Genomic DNA, 11225 nt, shown 5'->3' on the forward strand with positions numbered 1-11225 from the left:
TGAGGAGCGGCTGAGGGAGCTGGGGTTGTTTAGCCTGGAGAAAAGGAGGCTGAGGGGAGACCTCATCGCTCTCTACAACTACCTGAAAGGAGGCTGTAGCGAGGGGGGGGTCGGTCTCTTCTCCCAAGTAACTGGCGAAAGGACGAGAGGAAATGGCCTCAAGTTGCACCAGGGGAGGTTTAGATTGGATGTGAGGAAAAATGTCTTTACTGAAAGAGTAGTTAAACATTGGACCAGGCTGCCCAGGGAAGTGGTGGAGTCCCCATCCCTGGAAGTATTTAAAAGACGGGTAGATGAGGCGCTTAGGGACATGGTTTAGTGGGCATGGTGGTGTTGGGTTGATGGTTGGACTCGATGATCTTAGAGGTCTCTTCCAACCTTAATGATTCTATGAAAGACTTGTAAGGATTTCTTCAGGATTTGTAAGGATGTGTATCAAAGCAATTTGATTTGACTCTTTTAATTGGTAAGTTTCAGCAAAGGGCTAAGTTGACTTTTATATAGATTTAGGAAGTAGTTTTGCTGTATTTGTTAAGTTAGTGAGAATTGGTCTGTAATATTTTTCCTCTGTTAGACTAATTTTATCAAAACATCTTTTAAAGTCAGTTATTTTCGGAGGGATTGTTCGTGTTGTGTTCTTAAGCTCTTGTGCTGACATCGTACAACTAAACTGAAAACCAGCGGGCTGGAATGCAAGAGGTTGGTTCCGGTAGGTGCCTTGCAGTGGGCATCCTGCCTGCCCTGGTGCTGCCAAGCCCGTTGAAATTAACTGCAATTTAAGAAACTTTTGAGCCTTATTTTAAGAATACTTATAAAATACACTAGATAAATTTTGTGTCCTTGTGAGTGCCGCTAGAAATTTGCTTGCCTGATTTGCAAATTTGCAAAACAGGACCTAGGCACTTGGCCGGTCCTGTTTACGGGATGTGAGTGTACTTGGGATTAGAGTAACCGATCCAACCTGCTTGTATTTTTGCAGTGCGGTTTTCGAATAGCGGCAGCTTCTCTGTAATAGATCGGTTTTCTAAACTGTTTATCAGATGAAACAGTGCTTCTCTGTGCCTGTCTTTATTTCCGTCTTGAAATTTATGGTAACTTCTGGTTTGTGCCAAGTAAAAGAACATACGCTGTTCTCCAAGGGATAATGCTTCAAATACAACACAAGTTTAAAGGAGGGGAAAAAAAAAAGAAGAATTTAATTAGATCAGAGAATTGCAGATTTACAGTCCAAAACTGAGTACTAGAACTACTGGTGAGGCAAGTATTGAATATGTCAAAAGGCCATTTTAGTGGTTCCTTCTAGCTGACTCCTTTCTGAGCTGATGACCATATTTTTTTTTTTAATACTGCTTATAGCAGAATAAGCAAATATAAACAGGCTGCCTTCATGAGAAGTGAAGTAGGATCAATTCTTCAGTCCTGTAATTGTAGTGGGAAGTATTCTTCTAAATCTCTTAATATCACACTTTTGAAGAACCCCATCTACTGTTTAATTCATCTGCTGCTCAGAGTTGTAGCAGTAAGCCATAACTACGCACATATAAAAGGTAACCTGGGATTCACAGGAGTATCAAATGGGAAATAATAACTTGAAGCTTACACAATGGGCGAGAGGTACTATAATAATTGTGACCGTGTACCTTGTAATGTGTCTTCCATGTATTATGACAGTCCAGTCAGTAAACCTGAGTTCCATCCAGAACTGTGTTTGGCTTTAAAGCTGATTTTTCTGATGAGAATTGTTTGTTTATTATATAATTTCAGAAGCTATACATGTGGAAATGTCAGATGCAAGAAATGCTTTAGCAGTTCAACAGCTTTCAATATGGTTGTTTCATGTCTACATTTACCTTTTACAGATCTTCTGGAGTTTTCAGAGGATGCATCTGGTGTGCCTGAAGGCAATAAGAAATCCACAAATAAACAAGGTGATAAATCTAAGGAAAACACCAGGAAGATTTTTAGTGGGCCAAAGCGGGTAAGTAATAATACTGAGACTAAGACAAAGTTCTTATTTTAATTAACTCTTCAGTATTGATGTTTCTTCCTATATATGTAACAGGGCTTTCAACCCAGTTTGTATCTGCACTTGAGATAATTTGTTGGCTTTAAGATTATATCTGGAAAAGTAAAACCTTCAAGTGCAAAATTTTTGTATTGATTACTGGGAATTTCACTTTTCAAATGCAAGTCTGGGGTCACAGAATGGTAGTGCACAACCTAGATGCATTCCCTTCTAGATGATTGTTAAAGCAAAGCACCATTAAATGCTGTGTGGTGTTTTTTGTTGTTTTTTTTTCTTTTTTCTTTGCTCTCCCAAGAAATATCTATCCTATTATAGGATCGAACCTTTCTGAAAGCTTCAAATTTGGCATTGGTATAGTCTTTATAAGGAAAAGTGCCTTTATAGCATGTGGAAAAGTGGGATTTTTCTTTTAGTTAAAAAAAGAAGTAACCCCCAATCCCGCCCCCATATACCCTACCTATGTAGTATTCAGTATGAATTTGCCCTTTCATATTGTGAATGGAGCTTATTCATTTTGTTGATGCTAGGTGTGGTTTATCTTACCTGTTATTATAAGTTACTCAGTATTTTGAGGCTTTTAAAAATGTGCATACACCAAAAATTGCGTTTAGCTGTTAGGTAAAAGTTTGCAATAGTGGGATCCATGTAATCTCCATTTAATGAAGTTTTTATGACTTGGTTGTCCAGGATACCCATTTCTAATGCTTAAGGCCTTTTCGTATGCTTTTTGCATAACATGTTGCCATGGTCTGGTGAAGAGAGTAGCTTTCTCACCATCGTTGCAATCCAGAACGGGTGTAATAAGAGAAAGAGGGAACTGGAGAGGGAAGCACACTTGGAAAGGAAACTCCTTTCCCTTTGAGTTCCATAAGTTTTGCAAGACCCGGCACTTGCATGTTATAACAGAAACTCTCTTTTACATGTGTTCAGAATGTGTTCAGCAGTCTAAGAATTTTTTTTAAAATTATTTTCCCTTGTTTTTCCTAAAGAATTCTAATAAATAATTAAATCACTCTCTCAAATTTCTCATAAAGGTAGCTAATTACTTGTGTTATATAATAGTTTCACTTGAAGTAATTTTTTTAAGGGTTTTTTTTGGTCTTCCAGAACCAGAAGATTTATTATCTCCCCAGCTGTGTTGATATATAATCATTTTCCATTTAAAAATGTAGATTTGTGGGTGGAGGAAGGAGGACCAATTTGTTTTATTTCTCAAAACATGCAAGGGAATATTTTCATTTGGGAGGACACGTGAGCAATAAGTACTGTCAGTCGTAACGCCCTTCGGAAAAGAAGCGTCGCTGCTTGTTGCTTTGTGACTTTGGACGGACTGGGGAGCTCTTAGCTGCTAACTCTTCCCTCCAGAGTTTGAAGTCAGGCTGTCGATAAGTGAGGAGGGTCTTTTCAGAACTGAAACAGTATTTCTTGAATGTGAGAGTTCCTCAGCTTCTGCTGATTAAATCATCATTTTTTTTAAAAATCAGCTTCCTATCAGTGAACATGTTACAATAGACTGAGAAACAGAAGTACAGGGAATGTAAATTTAACTGTACCTTTTTTGCTGTATTTTTTAGCAGCATTAAACAGCTGTGGGTGTTCTGGTAAATATGGATTATTTTTTTAAAATGTTCAGATATTTATATGCTTCTAATACTACTCTATAATAGCATTTTATGTGTTTCTTGTTTAATTTTTATACTTCAAATACTTGAGGGTTTATGTGAAAACTGTTTTAATTAATTTTGAATGTATATATCATGAAATTATGTGGGGGGGAAAACCTTACAGCAATATCATACTATATGAGAGAAAATGGTTTCAACTCTGGAAAATTCTCAACTGGGAATAAACTTAATTCAAGTGGGAAAGGTGACAATTAAACAGCCTTTTTGACTCTGTAGTGATATAATGAACATAGCAGTAGAAGTTGCTGTAATTGCAATTCAGATTTTAAACTTTAATGTTCTCTAATCATATGGCTGTTACATGGAGTTACTAAAAAAACTTGTAAAGCTTGTTCTGATGGTAATTAGAGCCGCTGTAATTATCTTCCTAAACTACAGATATAGACTCTTAATCTCAGTTGCATCTTAAGGGAATTTTCATTCTGGGAGTGAAAAAAATGAACTAAAAGTATTAACCTGACCATAACTAAATGATCTGTAAAAAAAAAAAATCTGTGGAACTTCTTCGCTGTCTTGTCACCATTTTTTTTTCTTGTAGAAACTAGCAGATAAAGTATTAATTATTTTCTGCTAGGTGATGATGTTAAAGGTACAGCACTTTGCGTCACACTGAGCTGAAAAGTAAACAGCTCTGTTACTCGGGAAGCAACAGGTGGTATTGATAAACTTCAGTAGATCCAGAAAGCTGAAGTATTTCTTCCAGTTCATAGTCAGCAGGACTCTCGCCCATGTTTGTGCTTTTGAAACCTGACCATTGTATTCTAATGTGAAAGTCCAGTTCTTGAAACTTTGAGTATATGTGTAATAAAAGATTACAGACATTATTGACTTAGTGAATAACAGTTTTCTAAAAACGGCTTTTAATGTAAGGAGTCCCACTGAAATCACTGACTATTCACACACACAATATTGAGCATAGAAGTTGCAGTAGCATGTACATTATGATAGGTATGTAAAGTCTCAACCAGAATTCTGCTTTTAAGTGAATTAAATCTCTTTATCCTGAGCCTGAGTTACAGGGGCAATATTATGTTCCGTAGCAACATAATTATGTACTTAGAGTACATAAATATTGGCATTACTTGACTTGCAAATTATGGGTGTGAAGCATACATGAGTAACATCTGCAAAAGTTTGTTTGCAGCTGTTTACAATTTTAATTCAACTGGTTCAGTAATTCATGCTCTAGCATGTAAGTTTGGCAACTCTGTGGGGCTGTGATCTGTCCACCTGCTGGTCCCTTTGAGCTTAGTTCCCCTTCTACAGATGAAACTAATTCCCAGTTACCGGGCAAAAACCAGTAAGGTATACAAGAACTTTTTTGTTGCTATGGTCCAAGTCTCCTCAGACTAAAGGCTAGAAAATAGGGACTATAGAAATTCTTTCCTGAGATTTCTTGCTTCTGCCCTGCTCACCACAGATTTGGGCTACAGTCAGCAAATGAGGAGAATCAGTTTTTGTAGGAATACTCTGGAACAGTTCCCAATGGCCTTATGCAAACTACGTATGTCTCTAAATAGGAACCTGGGAAAAGAAAAAACCACTTAGAAACGTAAGGAAAAGAGAACTAGTCTATCCCCAAACCTAATCTTTTGATTGATCAGTCCTAGAAGCTGATGACTGTGCCTGGTATTTTGTGCCAGAACTATACAGTCAGTTCAGTGTTTCTGTTGTCCAGCATGTCATTAAGGACCACCAAATCCTCTGAACTGCAAATTTTTTGGGATGGCCCTCTGCTCTTAAACTTGAAATGTATGCTAAAGAGTGACCTGCAACTCTCTGCTGATCCTAGTTCTGCCTGTGGCCATAGGAAGCCAACCTAGACAAGGTGAATACTGATTACCTTTGAATATTCCAAGGTAAGAATGTAAATAGAGTTGCAAATCAGAATTAAAAGGTATGGGAGCCTTTCAGTTTGAGGGGCCAGGGAGAGGGGGAAGACTATAACCCTTCTGTTAGTGCTCTTTAGTGCTGCTAGGACATATGGGAAGACTTACTGTGTCGCATGAAGTGGGACAAAGGAGGTATAACAGAAAAAAGCACTGACTCTTTCAGGTAGACATACCCAAAAGCAGTGTCCATGTTGTGTTTCCTCAAAGTAGCATGAAATTTCAAGGTATTAGGTCAGTGCTATATCAGGGTTTTTTTTTCTGTGCCTTAGAATAGGTGAACTTTAGAAACAAGTCTTTTGGAATTAATTTCTTAGATGTTGATATGTTTTGCACTGAGTATATTTCATAAAGCTTCCATGCTAGTATTGACAGAATACAATTTAGCACCTATAAAAGACTGACATTTTCTTGGGGGACTAAAACATGCACTTTTTATGATTGGTAACATGAGGTAGAAAGTACTCACCACATGGACAGTCTGCATTGGTGATTCATGGACTACTGTTCAAACTAAAAACTAACCTGAATGCTAGTCCATTGCTTAATGACTTCTGAATTCAGTTAAAAATCTGTGTTTTTCCCTTAACTACTCACTTCTGCAATGAGAATTGAATGTTTATAAACAAATTTAAACTAGCTGAAATTTTTTTTCTTATTCTCTTGTCTTGCTGTGCCTGGAGAAATTTTTCTAAACTTGCTTGTTGAGGTCTTAGCTCGAGAAAACCTGTCTGTTTTGCGACTCTGTATACATTTCCCCACATGTACACAGTGAATGGCAAGAAGAACATTACATCAGTGTGCTTTTATTTTTCCTCTTGTTGTGCACACATTGGGTTGTACAGGAAAAGGTATGGAAAAACCTCTTTGCCACTAACTTGATTATCGTGGTGTTTCCTTTGGGCCACTCACTCAAGTGTGGACCACAGAGTTCCCCGTGCAAAGCACTTTCCTTGTTTTTAACAGTGGCGTTGCTTGAAAGTTATTCCACTAGTGTGGAATGCATGTGTCGGGAAAAGCTGAGATCTTCTTGTATTCTGCATTAAAAAACAACAACAAAAAAAAAAACCAAGCCAAAGCCAACAAAACCCAACCTACTGTAAGGGCTAGTTTTGCATGAAAAAGACAAAAAATACTGACAGAAGTATTTGGTGAAGCTGCCTTTGCACTCCTTTTGCTCCACCTGCTCACTCCTGTTCCCTTGTTCCTTCAGTTTTCCAAGGTTGTGTATTGAACTAAATTGAGGAACCCATCTGTGTTTAAAAAAATAACCCACTAAAAGGAAACATTTAACATAAATCTCAGTCCGGTTCAGTGGGTGACTGTAAACAATAGTATCCACTCAGTTGAGGGAACTGAAGAAGAGAGATTAAGTCGTCTTAACCTGGTTAAGTCAACATTGCAACTGAGAAATGCTCACTAAACGCAGCCGGCGCTAGCAGGATTACATGCATTACTTTGATCAAGTGACATTAATAGAGTTAGTCATGACAGTGGTGTTGAATATATGAATGAAATCATGGCTGAATTCAGACACAGCTTAGCCAACAGACTGCTTCTGAACTCGGTATCCAAGATTAAAACTTGATCCAGTCATAACCCTGTAGCTATTTATTGCTTTTCATGTTTTATTCAAGTTTTACAAATAACTACTGTGTTTTGTGCCCAACAAGGTATAGAAATGCATGCAAGATTTCAAAGTGTGTTTTCTGGACAGATCAATTGGAAGGACGTGTTAAATCACTGCTGTGTGAAGAGCACTAATTTCCAGTTATCAAGTGCTGAACCAGCAAAAAAAAAAATTTCTTCTGTGTGACTTCAGTTTGATCTGCAACTAGTCCATAGTGCATTATTTGATTGCATCTTTCTTGTCCTGTAGGCAGGTTTTTTTCCATGAGTAGGTTGTTTTTGTTGAGTTGCCATATTCCTGTTATAAATTTTAGGCACTAACTGTCAATCCTTGAAAATAAAGTTTACGTGTGATCCTGTTGTTCCTAATAGGATTTGCTGTAACACAAGTTTAGGGGTATAACCTATGAGATCTCTTGCAGGCTGATGTGAGCTTTTTCCACTGGTGCTTCGTGCTGACTGGAAGAAGCTATAAATATCAGCTTGAAACAAATGCTGTGTCTCAGTTTACTTGAAGTCCAAGATGTAATACTTGTACCTGATCTTTGAAAGTGTTTTGAAATTGAAGTAGTACAAAACCAGGCATGGCTCTTGGTTTGACTGAGTAATCTTACGGCTAATATGACAATGACGTGTGCGTGGGAGGGGAAAGAAACTAGGCTGTGCTGTGATCTGTAGTTTTCCACTTAGCTTGTATTATACTTTACAGTAGATGTTTATCAAAGACATCCTGCAAGTAACATTTACTTTTGCTGGCCTGCAAATGAATCTGCATTTCCCCAAATTAAATTTTTAAAGTTTGTTGGGAGTTTTTTTGGTTGGTGGGGGTTTTTTTGTTTTTTAGATTTAATTTATGTGAAGATTATTCTGTCTTAAGTGCACAGCCTCAGGTGGTTTTGGATAATTATGTTTCTGTAGCTGATTTTAAGTAAATAGTCTTGGAAAAGCAGCAGTGGAAGTGTGATTCTAAAGTTTTGCTGTATCAGTCATAGCCCTTTCCATACATTTAATGGTAGGATCAGAGTAGACTGGTCAGAACTAATTTTAAAAAGAACTGCTTGTCTTCATCTTCCATAACCTTTAGGAAAAGAGTATCCTACGAAAAGGATGGACAGTTATAACAAAGCATTGTTTCAGTGATATTAAACTGCTGATATGACACACATTGAGCTGCTATTTGCATCCTAATTTAGGATGTCAAAATTGCATTTTTTTTTTTAAATAGGAAAGATTATTAGTTGACGTTCACTATTTTGACTCTGAGGAGTCGAGCTGAATTTTTGACAATCAAAATATTCTGTGAAATCTGTGGCTTGTATCAGTGTAGTGCTAAGCCAGCAGTCTGTTTCATCAGCACTTTGACAAACAGTGGTGGTCAGATCTGACAACCTGTGACAGCATGTTGCTGCTTCTGCAGTACATTCCTTTCATTTACTGGTTGGTGCTTCTGGCAGATGGTCTGCCCAGTCCTGAACTGAAGTGTTTTTTGTGGGTTTTTGTCCAAAAACTATTTGTTGGAATGATGCACAAGAGATGAGCTGTTCTAAGTGCTAACCAATTATAAACAGCATGTGTATTTTAACCAACTTTTACATTGCTGGAATAAAAATGAATTTAAAAAAAAAAAGATAAAAGATTTTAAAAGGTAAGAATAAATCTGTTTCTTAAATAGTTGATTTGTTAAAAACCAAAGCTTCATATTGATATGATTATTTCACTTAACCTTTGCAAAATCAGATTCTTCGGTAAGTTTATTTATTTAATACTGGCTTCCTAGTGCTTACCATTTAGGGATTTTTTTTTTCTTCTATTATTAATGTAAATAGACCAAACCCAATTCTTAATTTTTAAGTTAGTAAACAGGATACTAATCAGGACTAGCAGGTTTTTAGATTAGTCACCTAATTTGAAGAGTGAAGTAGCCACTGTAATTTTACTGAATTAAGTTGGGGCATAACACCTTGAAGCCATCTCAGAGTGAAAGCAAATGCCAAGAGTTGGTCTGTAACGTCAAGATAATTGTTTGATTCTGATCAAAATTATTTTCTTCCCACTCCTTCATATTAAACCGTGGTAAAGAAGGTGTGTGCTGGTAGATGCCGAGCTGAGATCCTTCCACCTGGCAAACCTGCTTCCTTGTATGTCCTCCGTATGCAAGTGTTAAGTAGAACCATGGTAGCAACGTTTTTGGAAGTGCATTTCTTCTATGCAGTGTCAAGAAAGCTGTTATCAGTTGAGACATAGCTTTGTTCTGAGAAAGGTAGGGATGCGAAGTGCAATGTGAAGGTAACAAGCTAAGTCCTCATAGAGGCAAGAGGAACAAGTGAAAAATAAGCATTTTCCCCTTGTGTGTATTTACGCTTTTCAGGAAGTGGAGAAATCAAGTTGAATGGAAAATGTTTAATGTCACAGTGGAAACTTTGTTTTATACTTCCAGCTCCTACTGGTATTAACACTTAGGCAAGAAGCAAAGATGCATTAAAACACTTGGAAACCAGATTCACTCTTGCATCTTCACACATTTCCCCCTGCAGTCAGTTGCGTAGTTCCCCGTAACTAACTCAGTGTTTTAGTTATTAGGCCATGCAAGATAACTGTGTAGGATAAATGTTATATTGCACAAGGCCTTAATCCTGTAGAAAGTTCTAAAACGGGAAAAATGCTCAAAGAGATTAAAATATACCAGTTTCATTTGCCGGTGGGAGCTTAATTTATACGCAGATGAATATGCAAAATTGTCTTCACAGCTCCCGTGTACTGTGTGAGTGTGCCTGGTTCACTCAGCTCTGTCTGTGACTTTATGTACATTAGATAATAATGCGATGCAACACGAACACACCTTGAGAGTGAGAGAGTTGGTGTTGAGTGCCTAGTGTCCCCATTATACACACCTGTAAGTTTTTACTTTGAATTAGCTTTATTCTGATCTGCTTTAGGGAATGCCCAGTAACAGCTGGCGTGAGGTAGGTGCTCTCTGGAAGAGCATCTTCAGATTTGGTTTCATCGGAAAGGAATCAGGTAAGCACACTCGGAGTCTTGGTGATACAAACCACAGTGTTGTAACTGAGGACATTTGGGAGATGTATTTGAAAAATTTTTTAGTGATCCAAATGGAAACGCTTATGTGGGTGTGCATACGCGTGTACCCCAGCCATATGACCTCTGGAATTTCATTGCTGTTGCAATTTTGTAAGGCTTTCCTGTTAGTAGATTGATACACTTTGAGTAGATTAGGATTAACGCCGGGGGGGGCGGGGGGAATTGCGGGGGAGTGCAGGGGGTATGGGTGTCTGCCTTTATGGAGCAACAAAGAGGGCAGGAATTTTGTCTAACAATTTTTACAAGGATGTGTTTGTGCCAGTACAGTTACTTGTGGGCAGATGCAGGTTTTTCTCTTCTCTTGATTGAAGTGATATGTTTCCAGTATTGTGGTGATATATCTAAACTATTGTACCCTGTCCCTTTTAATTAGACTTAACATAGGTTTCAGGCCAAATTAGTAACCATAACCATATGGCTTCTGCTTCTGAGCTAACTGGTTTTGAGTACACTCGGTGTAAGCAGCATACAGAACACCATCAGCTCTTTCTGTTAAAGAATAAATCTCATGTTTATCAAACTGTCCTGTTTCTTCAAGTTAAATTTTCATGTTTCACTTGGATGTGTGACCCCTCATCTTGTTCTGCCCTGTAGGCCTCCTTTTGAGCTTTGAGGGAGAAAAAACATTTTGCAGTTCTTCAGAAGTCTGATGCAAGAAAAGCTTCAGTGACATTTTTTTTCCCCCTTGCTCATCCTTCTCTCTAAACTTGGAGAGGTATGGATTTGATGGGTGGATTGTCCAGCGGATGAGGAATTGGTTGGATGGTCACATTCAGAGGGTAGTGGTCAACGGCTCAATGTCCAGATGGAGACTGGTGATGAGTGGCGTCCCGCAGGGGTCTGTATTGGGACCGGTACTGTTTAATATCTTCATCAATGACATAGACAGTGGGATCG

At 38.0% G+C, this 11225-nt stretch overlaps 1 protein-coding gene across 3 annotated transcripts in view; it reads left to right on the forward strand.

Annotated features, from left to right (window-relative positions):
* Positions 1-11225, forward strand: part of WAPAL (wings apart-like homolog (Drosophila)) — a 159698-nt gene that overhangs the window by 114874 nt on the left and 33599 nt on the right. For all 3 annotated transcript variants that reach the window (XM_009334640.1, XM_009334642.1, XM_009334641.1), the window contains one exon: positions 1860-1978. In XM_009334640.1, coding sequence (XP_009332915.1) covers positions 1860-1978 — 119 coding nt within the window. The remainder of the gene's footprint in view (positions 1-1859; positions 1979-11225) is intronic.

This window comes from Pygoscelis adeliae, unplaced genomic scaffold (assembly GCF_000699105.1).
Source record: "Pygoscelis adeliae isolate BGI_AS28 unplaced genomic scaffold, ASM69910v1 Scaffold361, whole genome shotgun sequence".
Lineage (NCBI taxonomy): Eukaryota > Metazoa > Chordata > Aves > Sphenisciformes > Spheniscidae > Pygoscelis > Pygoscelis adeliae.